The sequence below is a fragment of the Anopheles funestus genome, chromosome 2RL, assembly GCF_943734845.2.
Source record: "Anopheles funestus chromosome 2RL, idAnoFuneDA-416_04, whole genome shotgun sequence".
Classification (NCBI taxonomy): domain Eukaryota; kingdom Metazoa; phylum Arthropoda; class Insecta; order Diptera; family Culicidae; genus Anopheles; species Anopheles funestus.
Genome location: NC_064598.1, coordinates 66,813,637 through 66,836,958, shown reverse-complemented (window position 1 = coordinate 66,836,958; position 23,322 = coordinate 66,813,637). Strand labels below are relative to the sequence as shown.

At 40.5% G+C, this 23,322-nt stretch overlaps 1 protein-coding gene and 1 long non-coding RNA gene across 8 annotated transcripts in view; both read left to right on the top strand.

The window, feature by feature from the left end:
* Positions 1 to 8,999, top strand: part of LOC125762288 (probable G-protein coupled receptor CG31760) — a 53,851-nt gene extending 44,852 nt beyond the window's left edge. For 4 of the 6 annotated variants that reach the window (XM_049424202.1, XM_049424200.1, XM_049424201.1 and 1 more), the window contains 9 exons: positions 1,423 to 1,609; positions 2,523 to 2,721; positions 2,809 to 2,973; positions 3,047 to 3,643; positions 4,439 to 4,847; positions 6,282 to 6,490; positions 6,765 to 7,014; positions 7,279 to 7,568; positions 8,815 to 8,999. In XM_049424202.1, coding sequence (XP_049280159.1) covers positions 1,423 to 1,609; positions 2,523 to 2,721; positions 2,809 to 2,973; positions 3,047 to 3,643; positions 4,439 to 4,847; positions 6,282 to 6,490; positions 6,765 to 7,014; positions 7,279 to 7,568; positions 8,815 to 8,875 — 2,367 coding nt within the window. In that variant the 3' untranslated portion in view covers positions 8,876 to 8,999. Of the gene's footprint in view, positions 1 to 1,422; positions 1,610 to 2,522; positions 2,722 to 2,808; positions 2,974 to 3,046; positions 3,644 to 4,438; positions 4,848 to 6,281; positions 6,491 to 6,764; positions 7,015 to 7,278; positions 7,580 to 8,814 lie in introns of those variants that run through there. The other 2 variants (XM_049424203.1, XM_049424204.1) reach the window with 2 other exon arrangements.
* Positions 9,000 to 9,446: 447 nt separating this feature from the next.
* LOC125762333 (uncharacterized) lies at positions 9,447 to 23,160 on the top strand. Of its 2 annotated transcripts, none has more exons than XR_007418199.1 (4): positions 9,447 to 10,548; positions 14,753 to 15,079; positions 18,622 to 18,724; positions 18,786 to 23,160. It is a non-coding gene; the product is annotated as an uncharacterized LOC125762333 (long non-coding RNA). The 2 variants fall into 2 exon arrangements; XR_007418200.1 differs by having other exon boundaries at positions 14,748 to 15,079.
* Positions 23,161 to 23,322: the final 162 nt, after the last annotated feature.

Genomic DNA, 23,322 nt, shown 5'->3' with positions numbered 1-23,322 from the left:
TTTTTAAACCAGTGTAAAAAGTTTTTAGCCATATCCCGAAAGGTACAAGAAATACAATTTCAAAGCCATTTTTTTATATGTGTGTCCATTAATAATTACTGATGGACATTTTTGTTATATTGTATGAAATTTTGGTGTTATTAAATGTTCATGAAAAATAGTTATCACATACATATCACATAAAATTAACACAATTTTTTGAAAAAAATCCTTGTTTTAATCGATGCTCTTTTTGAAATAGGCTTACGAAGTACTGGGCGACTCCATCGGTAATTTGTTCCTTTGTTCTATTGCAAATTAGGGTTTATTTTTCTTAAAAAAGATAAATTGAGTCCAATGGTAACAGGGTGTTTATTTTTTTTTTTGCACTTTGTTTTTAGATTTAGTTGTACTGATTTCGAAATCGATATTTTCAGAAGCCCCTATTGGTGGTGCTCGTCACGCACACAGCTAAAGCGACAAGAACAAGATTATGCTCAAAAGTGTTGAACAATTTGAAACTTCAAGCAAATTTTCGTTAATGCTCCTTGTATTTCCATTGTTCAATTCACTTCCGTTGAAAGTTGAAAACGAAGAAAGAATTTGACTCGATGGAAATTTATTAACTATTTTATGTGCTAGTTCAGTTGTTTAAAATTGCCAAGTAAATTGTATACCATGATCTCAGCTCTGGTACTGACTGAATTGGATAGTACAGAATTTGGAGAGAATCTGTTAATTAAAATTTGGTTGTTTACGACTTTTCATCAAACAATGGCCTGGAAAGTAAAACATGTATTCATTCAAACATTTGTTGAAAACAACCCATTGTGCAAACATGGAGCTGAATGCATAGAGTCATTAAGAGAGAAAATAATCATTCGCCTACGTTCATCTGATCGTTTGTGTTTGCTGGAAAAGGTTTTATTTATGTAAAGGTAAAATATTATCATCCCTATCTTGGGGCTAATACGCATACGTAAGGAAGGTTATGAATTTTAAACTATCATCTTTTATGTTGTCCTCATGTAGCTTTCTACTTATAATTTCGCCCATTACCTTTCAACTTCAAATATGACCATGTGTTTTCTACATACACAAAAATTGCCCAAAACTAAACCGGTGCTTTAAATGAAGATAAAGTTTGGGAGGTAAATATAATCACGAAGACAAACCGGTCTTTGTACCGTGCAACTTCGTATCGCGTCTAGTACAACAAAGACCATCCCACATCATTTCACCGCCAAACAATGGAAAATAAGATCAAATAAACCTCCCCTTTTTCAGATCAACGATTCGCTCAGCGGTGCGGTTCTAGTGGCGTTACGTACGTCATCGTTTCTAGCCCGGTTGCTTGCTAGGCTTTTCTGTTTGCACGCCTTCCCCGGCATACTTGACACTCCGATCCTTCATCTGCCATTCTTCCCTTCCGTGCTTTTCCAGGAAGCCATCGAAGACTCTCTGCAAACAATTCACGACATCGCGACGGAAAACCTGGGCGCTCTCTGTCTGACGAAACTCTATCGGCCACTAAAGATAACGCTCAACCCGGAGCGCTACACCGGTGCCCGCCAGAAGGCCGATCTAGCCGCGGTTGTACTCCAGGACGTGGGTGTGTCACGCCACAACGGTAAGTGTACAACAGGCCGGGTAGGGTGCTTGATCCACAATTAATAATTAACATCGCCATCTCTACCGAGAGCGAGGGATGCGAAAACGATAGAAAGTTTTCGCGTTTCTACCCAACACATTCATTTGACGCAATAAACGAACTTCCGCAGCGTACGGAGAGCTCCACGGCTCTAGAAGACGGATTGACGTAGGCAATGGTTGAGGACTCTGTTCGCTGAAAGCAAAACTTGAGGAGATGCTGTTTCTCTTGTGCTGAGTTTAGCGAGCTTGTATCTAATGAGCTTCAGCAACGAACATCCTTCCATCACTAATCACTCTCAAGAAATCAATCTAATAACTGAAGGGTTCGGTGATTGACTAGTTGGAAAATCGCAACTTGAACAGTGTTTCCAAGTACACAGCCACATTACGATTCCGGCTACCAGCAGCAACTAATGTTGTTGTTTTGCTTATAATGATAAGTTCAATCACCATTGAAAATTAATCGTATATCTTGTGCTTATGATAGAACAAAGAACTTGTTGCGAACCTTCATGTTGTATGATTGGACGTCCTAAAGCAACATTAATGGACACTTCACAATGTACTCTAGTGTTTGCGGGAAGGCTGGTATGAAATCAGGTTCCGGTAGTTTAACACGAACAATTCCAATCTCTTCATCATAATCGACGGATGAGTCCTAATCGATGTATTATTTCGCTAAGTAGCATAATTGGTGCATAACTGGTAAGGTATATACGTATTACTCATGAGCGGTGATGTGATTAATGGCTATCGGAAGTACATTCTCTGGTATTTGGATTTTTTTTGAAACAATTTGGAAGGGATTATAGAGATTTATCTTACTGGAGCAGGAAATACGAGATTCTTTTGTTTGATGAATTTCTATCTATTGTAATCATCGGTTACAGGTTTGCTTGATGCACTGGCGAAGGGTTTACTTTCCGACGCACACGTCACCAGTGCCCGAATCCTATCGATCAACATTAGCGATGGTTTGCTCACCAACTCCGTCTGGTGGAACAAGGAACCGGGTGGTATGGGTGGCCCGTTACGGATCGAAGCTGAAGGTATAGCGATCGGTACTAAACCTGATCCCACCTATCCATGGCAAGTAGCATCGTTTCTCCGTTCGTCCCAATAAAACAACAAAAAAAACAATCCTCCCAATAATGAGTGTCGATTCTCGTTGAGCAGGTTCGAAGATGAAACATCGTCGCCTGGTTTACGGTCACCAAAGTTTACGCCAACACCACCAGACATTTCGTACAAAGGTTGGTGGACTTACCCATACTATTCCTGCGGCCAGAAGAAATGGATTCTCTCGTATAGTGTCGCAATCCCACCGATGGGTCGCCACGGGTAATTTTCTTCCCTTGCCTCCAGTGTTCTCTAACGTCTAACGTCTAACCTTTTATTACATTTTCCATTTAAGCATTCGCGGTTTTCTTAGCATCGATATCGACATTAGTGATCTGCAAGTTAACCAATGCAACAACCCGAATCGCTACGAAATCCTCAGCTACAATCAGCACCTTCGACAATTTTACCCATTCGTCCGGAACCTCAAGCACGGTGAGGATGAGCAGCTGCGGCAGATTGAGGCTTTTCATGGTTCGCACAAGTGCCATGTTCACAGTATGCGATGTGAGTATCGGCCGGTCGTCACCAGTGTTATCAGTTCGTCGGCGTCCCTTACACTTGGCCCGAACGGTACCGGTCCGGTAATCCAGAGCTTGGTCAATGGAACGTCCAGCGGCCCGAGCGTACTGTTAGCTACCGGCAGTGCATTGCAAACCGTCGTCAATGGATGGACCCGTGGTGCCTATCAGTGTCGCTGCAAGGATGGATTTTATTCGTTCCGTCATCCGGATGGATTCAATGGTAGCATCATGGAGGTGGCGTACCAGGAATACCGAGATAATATCAGCTCCTACTATAAGGAGGTGTTCGTCTGCGTTCGATGTGCACCCGGGTGTGCTACCTGTACCGGGCCGGAACCATGTCTGGCGAGCTACAATTGGGCGTTCAGGTGAGTTTCAAAAAGAAAGGATTTATAATTAAAAAAAAAATTGATAGTTTTTAATAATTCCAATCACTGGCTGATAATGCAGCTTTTATTAAAAGTTTAATAATTTACTAGTATTAAAAGATATGTCATTCATAATGTCAACGTCAGTTACTACTATGCTGCTCAAACAAAACCAAGAGAAGATAGAAAAATGCCTTTTCATAATTCTGATGTTTTTTTTTCGTTTGGTAACGTGAAATCGAACTATAACTTTATTAACTCCTTCTTTTGCACAGTTTTTTTCCACACCACAGATGGCAAAGATGTTAGTTCAGAAAGCTTTCTATAGAATTAGTTTCAGCTTATACAGGACGCTAAATTTAAGAAACATTTCAATCTATTTCTACATTTTTTATTTCAACTTGAAATTATTCTAATTGTCTCACTCGATCTCGAAAAGCCTATGACGATATTTTATTATTGTACATTTATCTACATAATTAACGCAAGATTCAAAACTCAACTCCTAGGTAATAATTTAATATTTGACAAATAAATATAGTACAATCAGCTCAGATGTAACTGTTTTGTTCGTTATTATTTTTATTCATTTTTATCAGCTAAAATGTTCGTTCTATCCCTTAAAAAACGGTCGTATGTGTATGCCACTCAATATATTTAACTATTTTACCAGAGAAAGATTTCGTTATTTAAATTTAAACTACATTGAACCTTAAAATCAAACAAACCAATCGATCGAAATACGTCCCACCATGTTTAATGTGGTTTCCTCAAACTTTGCGCTACTCACCACAGAACGACACTGCTCACCTTCTCCATCATGTGCGCCGGGTTTACCGTCGTGCTCGCACTGTACATGTATCAGCACCGGAAGGTGAAAGTGTTCAAGGTGGCCAGCCCAATCTTTCTCACCATCACGCTGCTCGGTTGTGCCTTCATGTACCTGGAGATGGCGGCCATCTTTCCCATCCTCGACACCTACTCGTGCATCGCCACCAAATGGACGCGCCACATGGGTTTCTGCGTGACGTACACGGCACTGCTGATGAAGACCTGGCGCGTTTCGCTTACCTATCGCGTCAAATCCGCACACAAGGTGAAGCTTACCGACAAGCAGCTGCTCCAGTGGATGGTTCCGATACTGTTGGTCATGTTTATCTACCTTGGCACCTGGACACTTTCAGCTCCACCGACGGCGGAGAGGGTAAGTTGACACGATTGAAATTTCCTTCCTTCCCACAGCACAGAAGCTGATTGGGCTGGGCCGAAACGCTGTGGTTTCACGTGTGCTGTTTGTAGGCTTCTGTAGCCGTACCGTGGTTTGGACATACCCAATTATTAGTCGAGAGAAGTGAGCAACCCAAGGGTCTAATAGAATCCTGTATCGTTCCTAATTTACGCCCCCGTAGTCAGACATGCGGCATGCGTTTCCGGCAAAGCTTATTATTATTCTACCTCGCTTCAAACACGGTCGAAACCGACCATCCACTGATTGCGGGTCGATTCGGTAGCGACGGTTCCACTGACCGTTTACCGTGCTTCGAGTGTTCCAACAGTAAATGCCAGGCTACACATCGGGACGAGCAATACATTTTTAATAATCCGCTTAATTACTCCTCCGGGCAGCCATAAAATCATTATCACCAAACTTGTTCCGGTGTTGCTGTTTTCGCACGTACAGACAGACAACCTTGGCCGGGCATGGATGCTCTGCCTGGTGAACATCGGTAAAGCCCAAAGCTTACGGGTTTGGCTGAGTGACTGGGAGTCTGACCAGAGAGGTGGATGATGTTTCCTGCTGGTGAATTTTTGTTTTCGCTCATTAAACCAAGTCCGGGGGTAGAAGGTCCTTTCATATCGTTTTATTTGTTATGCTGAGCTATAAATGTTGCAAGGGCTGCTAACTGTTTCGGAACTGGATTTGGTAACTTTTACTCGGAAATTGATTGGATCACGGGGAGGGATGAAAAACTAGAGTAACGATTAGCGAAAATGATGACGCTCGGCATTCATTGGTCGAGAGAAATGTAATCGAATAATGTTCGAGAAGACATAAATAATTCGTCGTACCAATACACCGAAACAAGTGAGTTTTGAAAACGACAGAAGAGAAAGGCACCTAATATGTGATTGGAGCGTATAATATTTCTTATCAAAGCCAAACACGCGTATGAAATTGTGAAAAATGGTGGCCTTATTTTATATGCGTCACGTAGAATAAAGTTTATGGAGGTGTAATTGGAGGTGTAAATATACGTTAGAAATGGTTGCAACACACCCTCATAGTTGGTATTATTTCACTAACGATAAGCGTGGTGAATTGTTGGCTAGAAAAGTCTAATACGTTATTTCTATAGTATTTTATTCTATTTTTTATAACTATCGATTTAATGTTGAACTCTTCAAACAGGCTGCTGCATACTGAGTCTGATTAGCATTAAAACGTGTTTTTAAAACCCATCGGTAATCATAATATGTATTAAAAGGTTGAAAAGACTAATAAAGCTTTGAGCTCATAATAAGTTATTTTTGGTTGCTCCCACCTACTGACAATTCCGCATTATTAACAAAATAAGTGTCTTAAAGCTAATGTTTTGTTCTACCAATTTGGTGATTTATTTTTTTTTTCACTTCACAGATCGAGGACCAGTATGGGTTGATATTCAAGCAGTGCTCGTACAACTGGTGGGACCACAGTTTGGCCATCGGCGAGGTACTGTTTCTTGCCTGGGGAATACGCGTCTGCTACAACGTGCGCAATGCCGAATCGCTTTACAACGAGGCAAAACTCATCTCCTACGCCATCTACAATATTGCGCTGGTCAACACGACCATGGTAGCATTCCAGTGAGTATCGATTATCGTTCTTCCATCATCTTCGCCTTCGACAGTGCTTGGACGAATTTTAATGCCCTTTTTTTACTAGCCGTTGAAGAAGCGAGTCGTTTTTTTTTTGTTTTGTTACTGTTGCGTTTTAAGCGCTAGGAAATGGGCTTCTGGCCGGGATGGTACACTGCTGTAGACAAACTCTTAAGTTCTCCACCCCCATCACAGGACGATTTTAGCTGAAAAATTAATCCTTCGCTTTTTTATGCCTTTCGCCTCTTGCGCTTACTTTCAGCTTGTTCATTTTCCCCCAGGCTGGGCCGGATATTAAATACCTGCTCGGGTTCATACGAACGCAGCTTTCCACCTCGGTCACGATAGCGCTCGTGTTCGGTCCGAAAGTTTTGCGTATCCTGCGCGGACAGGGTGACCAGTGGGATCAGCGGGCACGGAAACGTGGCATCACGGCATCCTTTTCGCTCAACGGCATCGGACTGGTGCCGGAGGAAACTGCCGACCTATATCAGGAGAACGAAGAGCTGAAGGTGAGCTGAAGGCGGGAAATTGTGATAGCTGACCGCAACCGGTGTGTGCGTCCAGTGGCAGCTGATTTTTCAATTTTCCATCGTGGCATTTGCATTCGACACTTCACTTAACCGGTTTTTATGCATGTTGTTTTTTTTTGCTTTTTCTTTTCTCTATTCCTACATATTTTATAAAACCATCGGGGGGGAAAACTCGTTTCCATTCAAAATGGCACCGTACTGATTGTGGCCGGCCCTGTATGTATGGTTGTTTTTTGCTCAAAGGAAGAGATTCAGAAACTCGCTGCTCAAATTGAATTCATGAAAATTGTTCACATGGAAATGAACAATCGCCATCTGAAGCCGAAACCGGGCGGCTACTTTACCATGAAAAGCCCACTCGGCAAATCGTTCGGTGGCGGTGGTACGGGTGGTGGAACGAGCGGAGGCAGTGGCAGTGGTTCCCATCGGCACAAACACGCCAAGGAGGACTCGGTGAAGGAGCACAGCGGCGTCACGGAGGATGGACACAGTGGTACAAACAGTTGCTACTCGGGAACGGCTAACTCCATCGGGTGAGTTTTAAGTATCAAATCTCTCTTGTTCTCTCGCTCTCTCTTTTTCTCTCGCGCTTCTCACGACACGCGTTTAAGTGAGAAACCGATCTCCGATTTAAACCAAAATAAAATCTAGGTTTACAACAAAATCGACAACAAAAACAATAAACTTTGTAATACTTTTTGGTTTTCCCTCTTCCTTACCCTGCTTTTACCTTTGGTGGATTTTTGTTTGTGGTTTCGAACATTTTTGACTACAACGATGAATTCTGGTTTTGTGTACGTTGATGGTGTTTATTGAGGGGAAAATTTGTTTGGCATTGCCCGAGGGATATTTGCGCACTTACGTGGAACGAGAATCGATGATGATTTATGTCTTAGAGAAAGTTGTTTTATTGGTTCTATAACTATCGGATGTGTTGCAGTGGAATAAGATAAATGGTGTAACATCGATGTTAAAATACCATTGCACATCAAATCGATTGATTGGTTGTAACTTTCATAATATTTAATCTTAAATTGAGCACTTAAATCTTAAATTGCTCATCTAACCCAAAACGAGTCGCACTGGAAGAACTTCCGCGATATATACATACGATGTAGCAATATTTTCGATTCTTGTTGTATTTATTGATATCTGTTATGTGAAATTCTATAGAAATGATACACATTAGTAAAAAGGTTGAATCACAACAACCAAAAAAAGTACGCAGCCAATTGCTCAGTGAAAAACACTGGGCGCCTCCATTAGATCAATCAAAGAGAAAATCAAATACACAGAATTCCGATAGGGAATAACGAGTCGTTATACGAAACTATATTAAATATAAATTCAGAAATTCATTAACACTTGTTACAGAATAGTAATTGGGACAGGAAATGGCAAAACTATCATTGGCAAAGAATTAAATTAATTTTAAAGCATTGCATTTTTAATAACCTTCCACCAGTACCATCAATTAGAATTTAAATTGAATTGTCAAATTTAAAGTTAGTCTAAGCTTAATTTTTTTCCACTTGCCACTTCCTATACACGAGCTAAAACGTATTCCTGGGCATGAGCTTGATTGCAGCTGTGTTGCATGCGGTGCAATTTGATGAAACGTTTTCTTCCGCAGTACCTGTCCAGCCAGTCAGAGCGCTTTCTTTGAAGTACGCTGTCCGTACTCGTTACCATCCCTAACGATGCTGCACGCACCGGTGTGTTTGTTTCATTCTTTATTTGCTTAATTTTCTCGCCCATTTTCTTCTACCGTTTCGCCAGCTTTACATCGCAACCGACCACCACCGCAAACAACAGCAGCGGAACGACCGAGAAGGTATGACAAGGCAACCGAGATGGACACACGGCGACGAGAGATACCGACACGAGCCCGCACCATTCATCGTCCAACTCCATCACGTACACGGCAACGGATAGTACGAACCATCCCAGCAGTAGCTACAACATCAACTACAGCGTCAACCAACCGTACCGGGTGAAGCTCACCATTGGCAGCGCAAAAAATGCCATCCAGGGTCCCGGTATCAATCTCACCAACAACAATAAGCACAACAACAACAATATCATCATCAATAACAGCGGGAGTAGTCATGGCGGTAGCAACGTAAATAACCTTCCCAACACCACCGACAGTCATCCTAGCAATCGCCCGTGCAGTGGTGATCCTGTTCGCCTGATTGCTGCTGCCGGTGCCACTAGCAACGATCACGATAACTGCAATAATAATCAAAGCAAGCCAGCGGCACGGGACGCGGCTCCGATCGTGGCAGGGAAGGCCCCGGAGGAGCATAATCGACTGAACAACAACCACATCGTGCCACGGATCGGGGATGGTGAAGGGTCCTCACCTGTGCCATCCTCGCTACCGTCGCCATCGGTTTCGACCCGCAGCGTGCCGAGAACGGATGACGTCTCTATCGGGCCCGATTGCACTACGACCGTCGATACGACCGATACTACTAGCACACACACCGCCAGCGATACCGTCGATCAGCGTTTACCCGTGTACGTATGAGAAGCGATTGTGGCGTTAGATGAAACAGCGCTACTGACACGAGATAACTTGTTGTCCTTTGGTATTGTAACCCTCCCCACCATCCGTTCGTTTGTGTCGCGGACAGGCTGAATGATGTGCGGACGTACCCTCCAAGTGCGACGGAACATAAATCCTTCCGCAGCAGGGCGACGGCAGTAGTGCGACATTAAATATGGCCGCTGAACCTAAGCACATGCCAACAGGGAAACGGGAAAGGAGGAAGGAAGGAAAGGAGCACGGACACCCAAAAACCCCATCTCAAGCACGTGATAATGAAGAGAAACAAGTGACACGATGTCGAGCGAATTACATTACCAACCATCCAGAGCCAATGGTTGCGAATTCGCTGGCATTTACCCCATTTTTTTCTCGTCCTGCTCCATTTGGAACCGGCCACCAACATTATGCGCTGTATTCTGACGATCTGTAGAGGTGTGTGTGTGTGGGTTGAGGAGGGGGGAGGGGTAGGTATATGTTCGGTGAGTTTTTTTTTCTGCGTGTTTGTTATTACTACCAACTGCCGTCTGTTTTGCTTGTTATCTTGTCCTGACTGACGAGGGGCCGGACCACAATTTCTCATGTTCCAACGCGTGGTCATGTTTTATGCTTAAGTTTGACGCTTTCGCCCGCAATACAAGCAACAAAAAAACCGTTGGGAGGCAAATACTCTCTCTCGGCTAAGCAAAGCATGGAGTGTGTTGTTGTAGCCGCAACCAGCTGGATGAACTGTTTTCCTTCATCTTCCACGCCGTACAGTTGTTTGCTTTGTGCACCGTCGTTTGCACCGGATGCAAATAGAAGAGAAAGAAAAACCGCCCGCCAACGCACAGGACGATGATTTATGCTGCTTCAAACAACGGCAAAGGATCGCCATGGTTGATGGGACGATTTGTCTGAAGAGGACCGCCCAAAAGTAGTGGATGCGGAATGAAGCCAACATACGCACGTCCTCTCGAATGGTAAGTAATTGTGATGAAGATTCTAAACGATTTTAGCGTAACATAATATGTTACGCTTTTTTCCATTGAAGGACGAAAAAACTTCCTTTTTTTGAGTTAACCTTGTTTGCAACACTCCATAAAAATAAAAAACCATTTTTAGTTTCGTTAGTGTTATTACTTTCATCGTATATTTTTTTCTAATTATTGTAATTATTTTTTTGTGTTTAATTTGCCTGAAAGATGCTTTAATTTTTTTTTCATTCTTTGACTTTTTTTCCAATTATCTACCTTCCTAAAAGCTGGTCGTTTGTTACTTATTGTTTTATCAACAGTTGGATTTTCGGTCAATATTTAAACCTTTGATAACTGAATTCTTACTATTATTATCTATTTACATTGTATAAACTATTTATGTTACTTTTCGAAGAAAGATCTCGACGATTTATATTCTGTGGAAAAAAAACCCCAACGAGCATCCAATACAATGTTGTGCGCTTCGGCAAGTCCCTCGGTAGTCAAACACGTGCCAATGGATGAACAATTTAAATAATTGCCCTCAGCACGCCTCGGCACGCCACTTCCCAGCTCAACCGTGGTACAAAAGGGTAAGGGTTGAACAAACACTGTCTCTCAAATGATATGCAGAAGGCACACGGCGATGGTAACATTCACAACAACAAGAAGAAAAAAAGTAATGAAACACCCTACTTGTGTCAAAGAGGCCAACACGAACCAAAGTGGGTGACGAAACCTCCAAACGGACCGTAAACTTGACCAACACAAGAGTCCGTCGAAAGATTAAAGGATTTTGCCGTACGGCTGCTTCTGCACTACAGTGCCACATCGGTAAAGGTATGTGCGTGTTTCCATCCGTGTTCACGGTGCCATGATGCTGATGGGTAAATTACAGACACGTTACGGTTGAATTTATTTGTCCTCGGTTCACTAACGTTTCTGGGATAACCGTACCCGCAAAACGCGATGCACACGGCGTGGCAGCAGGGTGCGGCACTCTCATTGTAAAAACCACTTGTCAGATGCACAAATAGATTAGCAGTGCAGTCAGAAAAGGATAGGTGGCTGAGACCGGGGAAGTCCTGAGCGCTACCCGGGGGTCAGAGGGGTGAGTCTATTTTTGTAAGGAAATGAAAAAGATCATCCCTGCGTTTATGTTTCGAGTGCAGAGAAACAAAGTGCTCCTACTGAATAATGAAGCTTTAAATTGTAGCCTGACCCTTGATTATGCGTATAAGAAATTCTTGTTTAAACTTTGTTAATGAAGTACCATTTTTTTTGGACCACCAAAATTGTTAAACAAAAGATGAAGCGTATTATCGTACCCTCTAATGAATTCTCCTATATTACTTAATACGTTATTACTTAAGTAAATGTAATTTTCTGTAGCCTTAATTTGTCGAAATCCACCAAAAAAACAAATTCCTTCTGCTCATGTATATTCATCTTTTTTATTTTTTTTTAACAAATTGGCTATTTAGAGTAAAAAGCTATGTTTAAGTTTCTTTTTATTTTCTTTGAAAAATGATTTTCTATGCTTTTTTAGGAATGGCTAAACCATTTCTACCCCGGCTTCTAGTATTTTTTGTTCTTATAATTTTAGTTTAAATTAAATTATCGCAATAAATTTGACAGTTACCTACGGAAAAAGAAAAAAAAGGTTTTCGGAAAAATTTATCATATACCATATCATATACCAAGGAATTTTTGTTTAGTAGAAAGAGTAGTTTAATATGTTCTGCTTCTTCTTTCTTTGGCATAACGACCTTTTAAATCACGCCGGCCATTTCTGGCTTACTAGATTTGTTTGCCACATAGCCGGATAGGCAGTCCTTGCTACGGAGGGACATGATTCGAGTGGGATTTGATACCCAATCCTGTCGTGTGGACCGACGCCGTTTATCCCATGCACCACCGGACCGCCCCGATTTAATATATTTATTGGAATTATTCAAAATATCCGTCCTGGGCATCGATTAAGTTCTCAATCTGGCTTCGGAACCTGCAGCAAGTCGTAACAACCGTGGCCTTGGGAAGGACCGCAAAAACGGACTTAATTTTCACCATTAGTTCCGCCTTTCCGGTGTTGCAGGACGATCTATTAGGATTATTATCATAATAATCCAAGAGATTGAGATCCGGCGAATTAAGAGGCCACTGATTCGGCGCGGTGATGACGTAAAAATTGTCAGCCAACCTGATTTGATAGTTTTCGTGTGGAATCCTGGTGGAACAGGCCACTCTAGTGATCCAAGGCTTCACTATCGTTTCCAGCATCCTAATGTAGCCATCGGAATTAAGCCGAAGGCCTTGTTCGAAGAAGAGCTTTGGCATCACGTCCTCCTCTGACGACATGCATCCGAACAGCATCACCGTCTTGGGAAATTTGGTCTGCGGCACCCGTGGGACGTCCGATGAGCAGTAGGCCAGCCATCAGTTGTTCTGGACGTTTAATTTCTGGTCCTGGCACACTCCATGATGTTCCGGTTTTGATTTCCGGCGCGTATCATCATGATGCATTTGTTTCCACAATTCGGGCGGATTAAACATTTTTGCTGCACTTGAAAATTGTGAGTATTAGCTGTTAGTATACAACGTTAACTTTAGATTAACGTATCGGTTGTGTTGATATGTCAAGGCAATCACGAATTAGGAACAAAGCCATAGCTGTTACCGCAAACAGCCTACATTAAGGATTTTTTTTTTCTTCATGAAGAAAGGCTTGGCCTTATTCCTATTTTCTAAATGAACTATACCTCTAACATGTGAAACTGTATAAAAATTACTCATAATAACTTATTAAATATATTCTCACTAAAACCGGTTACAACACATGGCTCTCCTTGACTATTTGTCACACGATTGCTTTCTTCGGAACACAGCCATAAAAATGGGCAATTTTATTTATTTAAAACTATTGTAATTATTATAAATACAGCACTTACGTATATAAAAAATACTAGTTTTTAAGAGAGCATTAAATATAAATAATGGAGTATGGAAGCTAATGCACTTTATTACAAATCCATAAAGCAACATCATTAATCATGTTAAAAAAATAAAACTAGTTGTAAAAACTTTTGTATTTAGGACATACACCACGCCTTAAGGTTGACCTTAATATTTTTTAAATTTATTTTGTATTTTATTTATGTTTTCACATTTCTACATCCACTCACTTAATAACAATAACGATGAATGATTTAATCAAAACCACCCTTCAAATCATCGTGAACTGTTGATGTGACGCATTTTTTCTTCAGTTCAATCAATCAACTCCCAAAAAAAAAAAATAACTGCCAACATAAATGGCCACTGGCTGGCACTGGGCTCGTAAAACTGTTGATGTTTTACTGTGCATCGTACCACGATAAATTTATATGACTGTGCGCAATAAAAACGAAACCGCCTGTTTTGTGTACATCGATTGGAACATTCCGGTACCGAGGCGGGTTGAATTGATTTCGAACACCCATTAAACACATTTGCTGACGAAGACAGGCACGATTATTTAGTGTCACTGATTTCGTGTTCGGTTGCAGATAAGAATGCTTTACTATAAAGGAACGAACATCAGACGGGACTAATTTACCACGAATGCATTATAAGCGTTTTAGTAATAAAAAAAATAACACAAACAGATAATGAAACATAAAATTTGAGTTCCAAAATATTAAAAAGTTTGCCAAAAAAAAAGCTCCAAAATGTTACAAAACAACTTCCCAGAACAGCTGCAATCAAATCGCAATTTAAATAATTACAATTCCTATGTAACACAAAGCAACGTGTACCATCGCAACCCATGGGACACCATTGCGTTGGAGCCAAAAAATGGGACAAGGCACAACTTCCTGTTTGGTTGGGATTGGTGTGGTTGTGTGTTTTGAAAATTGTTACTTCATCGCTTCAGAATTATTGTCACCCGGGATGGGCAGCCCCAGTGTTGGTCGGTTTTGTTCTGACACACAAAATGCTCTTTTCTCACCCCAGTAAACACTCACCCATCTCTTTGGCACCACTTTTGCTCTCTTCCTACTTCCTTCCCTTACTGATTAGTTCCAAACTAGTTATGTTGTTCTTCCGAGTGTGTTTGTGTGCGTTTTTTTTTTTTGTTACTATTTAACCATCTCCAGTAAGCTTCAACACAGCAGAAACTGGTGCTGCCATGTTTTACATGATGCTTTTCTTTGCTTTTTCCTCAGGGCAGCTGGGAAATGCTAACAAGTGTTACGGAATTATGGCCGAGGTTCGTCACCCGTACTGCAAGCTCGCTCACTCAACAAAGTATTCCACAAAACACACCCACACACACACACACACATACAAATCCAACCCTTCGTTTTTGCTCCGAAGGAGAAGGCGAGGGACCGTAAATGAATCCAAAAAGTGAACAATCAACTGGTTGTGGAGGGAGACGAAAGTAACAACACACTGTAGTAGAACGTTGCCCTTCTCTCGGGAGCGAATCAGGTTCCGGGACACCAGCTGCAGCATCGCGCAACGGCGGGAAAAACGAGAAAACTTTCCCATCAACGTGAGTATCATCATCAATCAAACTAATTAAAATTTAAATTACCAACAAGCCAGCACACACTGTGTCCACATCTGGGTGTCAGCGTCACATTCCCACTCACGTCTTCATACTGTGTGGACGGTGTGCTTTGAACATGGGGTTCTACCATACCGGCCCAACCTAGAATCGAACCACCGATTCACCTAGTAACCATTTGACCTTTACAATATTGGCCACTCCACTCCATTCCATCTCGACCCCAGGCTCGAGTGACACGACTTCCGAGGATTATCGCAGTGACAGTATGTCGAGTAGAAATTCATAATCCCGGCTGGGTTTTCCCGATTTTCCCGTGATCTACTATCCTGCGTTATCGAACGCAATCGGAATCAAACTCAATGATGAACCTTGCAGCAAGGGGTTTTCATGTTGCAATCGTTGAGAATGTAGGAAAAAAAATAGTAACAACAAAACAGCTGCTCCATCGCTACCACAGCATCAAAAGCTACTTACTGTACAGCACGTACTTAATAACGTTGAAGCCAGTGCTCTCTCGTACCACTGAGTGCGGGAAAATGCTCTGTACTATCGATGTAATATCATCACAATCCATAAGGCTTCATCTCAGGTTTTTGACCTTTGCCTAGTCCCTCTCCATAGACCATGCACGTGGAATGCAGCGTAACTCCGGCCCTCCGGATAGGGATTACTTCTTGGGCTGGTTTATGGGACACGCCTGTCATATCCGACATTTCGCTCTTAATAAAACGATGAGTGATTTCAATGAAGCTTAAGGATTTCGATTCTGGCATTTTATTTCCTTTTTGAGCCTAGCGCTGCGCAATGCTGTGGTTGTGACATTTCTCGGAGAACTACCTCAATGAACTCGGAGTCAAAGGATAAGTTAGAAAAAAATAAACTTTAGATCGATCGCGCTAATCAATTTTAGCTCAATTCGATCAGATTGAATATCATGTATGTGAAGTTATTTGTTAAAAAAATGTTATTTTACTCCAAATATGATTGATGTCCCCATTATTTACATTCAATTCAATCAGTTGCAATGAAGTTCGTTGAGCTTTTATATAAATTGACTTTTCTTTGATAAGGTTTTTCCTCTTCTTCTCTTTTCAATTAAATAATTAATTAAATAATTTTAAAATAAAAATATTAACCAAAACTTTGTTTGATACACTTGGATATTGAAGGAATTATTTCATCTTTATCAAAATCCAAAATGAATGAATTTTTAATAACATCTTTTCCAGTTAAACACTAGGTGTCTTGTTAGGATCTTGTCTATAAGATTAAACATTAAAAAATATCTTATTTTTCCTATGTTCTTTAAATTTTAGATAGTGAAAATGTTCAAACTATTATTTAAAATTTAATCTCCAAAACGGAAAAGCAAAAATTGTAAGGTAAAAAAAAGTTTAGCAGATTTATTCGTTAGTCCTTCACCGAAAACTGATACTTATCGGAATCACACTACGAAAAATATTAGAAAAAAAACCTTTAATCTGCTAATTATGCAAGCAAGAAAAATTGAGTATAATCCACAACATAATCAGATTACCAATTTCAGACAAGAAACTACATAAGCTTTACGGGAAATAGTCTACAAATTTGAACCAACATGATTAGGGAAATTGTAATTTACCGCACGAATTGCATAATTTTTATATTACAACACTGCCCAGTCATGTGGTAGCCCGGCAGCCATCCAGAACCATTCCCGATTGTCTATCAGACTTGATTCCAAAACTCTCGTAACATCATACCTTCCAAGAACAAAAGCCTCATATGGTGCGGCACATAGTTTCATACACTTACCTCTGTAGAAGAGAGGTAGAATTTTCATTAAATTCCACTCATGCGTGTATCCGCAGCGCAAACCCAAACTTGTTTATGCCTTTCCACTTCAACAAAATCAAAACCACTTGCCAATCCCGGCCCGAGGTGATTTTTGGGGGTGAAGCTTTACGTGCCGTCTCTCCGATAGGCAAAATCCGGAAATCATTCCGGTGGTAGTTTGAAGCGTGTACCTTTCTCGGCGTTTGTTGTATTTTTTTTTCTTTTGCTTCATGTTCTTCTCTTCACCACAGACTTCATTTGGCCCGAAGCACGGCGCTGTCCAATTTGGTTCAAATTCCCTGCTAAAGCTGTAATCGGATTAAAAGGTTACTCGACGAACCACTCGGTTTCGATGGCGCTCCCGGGAATAACGGGTTGTTTCAGGCTGAGCCGTACTTATAGCAACATTCAAGCTACGGCTGAGATTGGTATTAAGCACGGCCTCGAGAACTAATTAGAAGGTTTTGCAAACGACGGGGCTCTTCCGGGGTTTTTTTCCATGTTTAAAAAAAATTTTTGCTCAACGTAAGTTAAAACTTATTTATACGATTAGCCACGGTGACTCTAGCGCTGAACTTTGGCCCTTAGTTAAGGACTTAATTCAGCGCACGCAATCATTAAAACTGAGTGTTGTACAAAACATGTTGTTGTATTGTTTTAATGGACATCATTAGGGTTCTACACGCTACAGCAATTGATCTTAGGATTGGACACAACTTACTGATGAAAGCAGCAATTTGAACCAAGCTACTTGCCATTATTGAGTATTGGGAACATTGTCATTTGTTATTGTTTGAAAATGAAAGGGCACAAGTTTAGAATTTTAATAAAGCTATAAAATCAATAATAAAATCCGCTTTAATAAATAAAAAGGATTGGTCAATGATTTGACAAACAATTGAAAATTAGAAGCAAAATCCGAAATTTAGAAAATACAGTTTCTTTTTATAAAACTGCTCATAATTGATATATGTTAGTGACGTCGATCCCAATCGTGCAAATCTGATTGATCAACTAAACTAGAATACGCAATAGTAGAACACGTGTCTTCTTCTTCTTCTTCTTGGCTTAACGACCTTACAGGTCACGCCGGCCATTTCTGGCTTACTAGACTTATTTTAACCACGTAGCCGGATAGTCAGTCCTTGCTACGGGGGAACGGTCCGGATGGGATTTGAACCCGGTCCGGCCGTGTGGACTGGCGCCGTTTATCACATGCCCACGAACACGTGTCATATGTATTGTTTTGACATACACAGCACGCAGCCAATGACGCACGCAGCCTAACTGACAGCATATTTTGTGAGTGCTGAAAAGCTGTTTTTAGGAACTTTATATTTTATTTTTAAAAACGTTAACAGCACTGGAAAATTAGAAAAATTCAGCAGATTCTGTGTGAATTCTAGAAGAATAATTTACATATACATATGAAATTACATTTACTAGACACATGGAAAAAGCTTAGTTTTTATATAAAAAAAATCCGTCTGGAAAGGTCCTTTCGGATTAAATTCCTTGCAATCCATGGACTTGATTTATGTATTGAGTCGTTTCGATTCATTTTTGTCTGACCTAAAGTCTATGAATTGAACGTTTCAAACGACAAACTGTGCGTTTTATTTATCAAGTGAATTATGAACTTTGCCGTAGTTAATTGAATCGTATCTATGTTATTACTTTTTTATCTCGTTCTCAACCTCTACTTACAGGCACACAGGCATCATTGGAGCTACACAGGAAGAAAACATAATGCATTCAATGCGAAAATTATGACGAACTTCAATTCAGTTAGCGAAACCATCGCTCCGAAAGGTAATGCAAATGCTCTTTTTTTCTGTTCCTTTATTCAGAAGTAAATTTCGATTTCCCTCAGTCGCTCAGTGCCGTGCAGGTGGGCGATGAAGATTTACCGCCTATCAATCTGGGGTTTCGCCGTTGTCGTCGGTGTCATCCAGCGCAGAGAAAACGTCAATATCGTGCGTTACTGAGAAGACGATAAATCGCTGTCGAGGCAATTCTATCCATCACCCGAAGAACGAAACGAAAGGCAATTCATTTCCGTGCGAGCAAATGTGATCTATTTCGGAAAAAGTGTGTGTGTGTTGCAAGTTGTTGTCAAACTGGAGGAGACATTAACTCTTGTGTCTTGTGTCCATTTCGGAAGCTGTTGTAATGACGTTGCTAGGAGAGAGAGAGAGAGAGATAGATAGAGAGATAAAAAATGGAAGCAAATACGCACGGAAAACATTGTCCAAATAAAGCAAATCAGCAATGTTTTTGACCGTTTTTTTTTAAATGTGGTCAGGTTACACAGTAGAAAGTACTAAAAAATTCCTTACCAATACCACCAAAATCACATGAGGTAGAATTGCATCCTTACAACCCGTACAGGACATCGGACGGTGACATCGTAGCACCGTTCCAATACACAAGTCCTTGCGAAACCCGGCATGGCGTGGGTAGTGCGTGTAAGGGAAAAAAACACTGTAATACTGCCGGTTCCCTATTCGTTCGCTATTAATAGCGGCAGCTCAGAACGCATCTGCAAGGGATGGTGGCCTACGATGCAGCCCAGGCAGCGCATTCGCACAGCCCTGATGATAGAGCTGATGATGAGATGATGAAAACCAAACAGGAAGCACTATGGCATATAGTAAATGGAAGAAGAAAAAAACCCCGAGTCATCCATACACACACCCATACACCTTCCTTCACGACTGGCAATATTGATTGCGAACGCTACTGGAAACACGTCATAAGCACGAGCTCGGGTTTGGCTTATTTTTTTTTGTTATCATTTCCAACTACCCACGGTCGGTAAAGTTTTGATTTCATTTCAGCCACCTCTATCTGGCCCGATCGCTTGTGGACATTTATTAATGTTGTAGTATGGCACGAAAAAACTGCGCCTGTCCATGCACCTGTTGTGTCGGAAAGATATTGCGTTCATATTGTTTTTTTTTTGCTATCGAAAAAAAAGCCAACACGGTTGCAGTGTTTGTCGCTTGTCAATTATTTCAATTACAAACCAAAAAAAATAAGCAAAGCGTCCCACACCCTCTACCCTGCGACCGAGACAAGCAAATCGTGCAAAGCTGTTGTAAACAGACAAGAAAAATGATAACGAAAAGCTAAACATGGAAGTAGGTTTATTAACACAAAAACCTAACCACCTTCACTATGGTGTAAGTTCTGAGACATATAATGTAAAAGAAATGTTCTAAATAGTAAACACAAGCTAGCAAAACAAAGCAAAACAAAAAAGGTGTACTAAAATAATCAAAATCATGCCCCCAGAAACAAATGTGTTTTAGTGTGATTGTTAATAGGATAATGAAAAAGCAAAAAAAAAAGAAACAGATAAAAATCAGATACAAAGACGTTAGGAATGAAATTAAAGAAAAAACGGAAAACAAAACAGCTAAAATCCGATAGCGCACACGTTACATATACAATCGTTCATGTGTTTAGGAAAAAAAAACTATTTAAGAAACATCTAAGATGTATGATGAGAGACAACAAAACAAACGAGAAACGAAGGTGTAAGATGTAAACTAAAATTATTGATAGACTAATATAAAATATCCGAAGCTAAAACTCAAGTAAACAAAACGATTAAACGAGGCAAAGAAACAATCCTCAAACAGCAAACAAACACACAGCAGAATGTGTTTTCTACTAGAGCTAATTAGCTAAATGGTGAATGTTTACTTCGACTGTATAACAGTTCCAAACACGGTATGAAAAACAAAACAACTCTATATACTCTTATTACCATTCAGCATGTCGATGTGTGATATATGGATCACTTAAAACACACATACACAAAACAAATAAACCATGAAAAGAAACAAACAGAACAGGAAAACACAAATTGAAAATCAGTATTAAATCGCTAAACAACATTAAAACAAAAAACAAAAAAAGAATGACATGAGGAGAAAGTAAACAAGTATAACAGAGCTGAGAACAGAACAGTGTTCATATTATGTTTATGTGTGTGTTTTTTTAGCTTATGTTCTTTATTTATTTTACTTTTATAATTGTGTAAAGTAATTACTTTTTTAGCTACCACACTTACCATGCCTCGCATACGTGTTTGAAATTTCAGTTTTATACAAATTAAATTCCACATTACCTTCTGTCTTTTTGTGCTTCCCTTTGGAACCAGTTGGAAGCCTGCCAGTCTCATGCTTCTATCGTTCGCCCCAAAAGACACTCGCTTTCCGAACGATCTTTGGCTTTTCGGAACCGACACGACCATAAAGGTGTCTTGATTTTGTGTGTGTGTGTTTTGTAAAGAATTTGAACAAAAACAAACAAAAACAAATTAAAATTGCAAAAGGTTTTTAAAATTTTCTATCACTTTCCCACTTTCCATTTGGAGCATCCCCCCTACAGCCCCAAGGGGGAACGCGTGAGTACGTACAGCGATTCAAGTGATTGATGCTGGAAAACATTGGCAGCCAGAGAAAATGGACCATTTGCTGGTGCTCATTTCTATCCGCGAATTGGCCAAGGGGAAAACCGGAGCCACCGTGATTTTCTACCATTTTCCCCTTCCCATCGCTGTTGCCTTTCCTGCGGTGTGTGTGTGTGTGTGCTCGTGTGCTCACAAGGAGCAATTATTGAGTTCCCGTGGAAATGCTTGCGCTTCTGCAAGTATGTACCCTGGAGCTGTTATTATTATTATTAATACTATCGCACAACAACATCATCACGTTCGATGTTGCTGCTGATTGTTCACCATCCAAAAAAAGAAACAGAAGAAAGGGAATGTTGCTCTCTCTCTCTCTTACCAGAACCTTTTACCACCTTTGCTTCTCGCTGAGCGGGGGGTTTTGTTTGCCGGGGAAATCCGAAGTGGAAAGCAGCGGACCGAAGTATGCTTTCCGCGAGGCACGCTGCTTGTATGCCACCGGTAAAAGAAGAGTTGGTAAAGTTTCAAAATTCCACGATCCAACAAAACAAACCCGTGTCACACAAAGCACACAACCGTTGCGCACGTGGCCCGCACGTGGTGCCAAGCAGCAAGTGAAATAGGGAACACGTTTAGTGCAGCAGCTAGTGGCCCGCTGGCGACAGAAAACAACCAAAACAAAAGCTAGCCCGGGACGGGGTGGGAAAGTCATATAAAATTTTTAAAAATAACCTCAAAGTGCGGACGCATACAAGCTTTTGGCTGGGAAGGATGTGCTTTCTGCTTCCTCCAACGGTAAGCCACCCGTTTTGTATGGAGCCTGACTATGGTTTTTGTACTCTAGTGTTTAATTTAGCAGAATTTATTTTGTGTGCCATCTTGAACCTCAAACTCGTTGAGCGGAACAGACTGTAATGACTTGGAACGGTTGGAAGCCAGCAAGATGCAAAAAAAGTAAAATAACAACAACCAAAGTTGTATAGCGAGCGAAACACTTTCCCAAAACCTAATTTAAAGAGATAAATTAAGAAAGAACATTTACACGATGAACACACCGATTTAAAAGCCAATTGAAAATGCTAAAGTACATACTAAACAATAGAACTATGACTTGTACGTGTCGCTAAGTACATTTGTGGAGTGTTTTTTTTTGCGTTGCTAGTTTTCATACGTACAGCATAAAACATAAAACCATCCTTTTTCGAATATGTGTATGTGTGTGTGTGAGAGGGCATGGTTCTTTTTTAAGGACAAGTTTGTTTTATTAATGCAAAACCTATCCGCGCTTGCAGATAGGAAATAGAATTATACATGGATATTTATAGCAAATCGAAACCAAACTGTTATACAATCACCCACAACGGTTTGCTTTACAGGTGGGAAAAATGATAAAATCAATCGACATGTTTTAAAACTATCTACTAAATAATACTTAACACTCTTTCGCGCTCTCTCGTCTATCCCCTTTTCATGATCCGATTTTTTTTTCAATCCTGCAGCTATGTGGATATTGCCTACGCTGGGAAATACAAACAGAAAAAATAATTGAAACAAATAAGAAAAAAAAACTCAATCCTTTACATAAACGAACGTAAACATTTCCAGCGTTGCGGATAAAGAAAACATATTTTAGCTGCGTGCTATTTCATTTTAGACGAAGACAGAACAAAAGAAAACATGAAAACAAACATAAAAAAGGATGTTAGCAGTTAAATACATAACCCTCTTACTCTATATTCGCCGTATAAAGGAATAGTTTATGGATCACTGTTACAAAAACCCCAGAACAGAACAGAAAATAAAACAAATGATATAAAATCGAAACTAACCACAAGTGTGTAAACTATACATATTTGTACAATAAATTCTGATACTTATAAAAATTAAACTATTTGCTTTAGTGCCATCAAAGCGGAAGTATTACTCAAAACCGAACTGAGCCCATTGTTGCTGTTCCCATTCAATACTCATCAGTTCCGTTCTACCATAG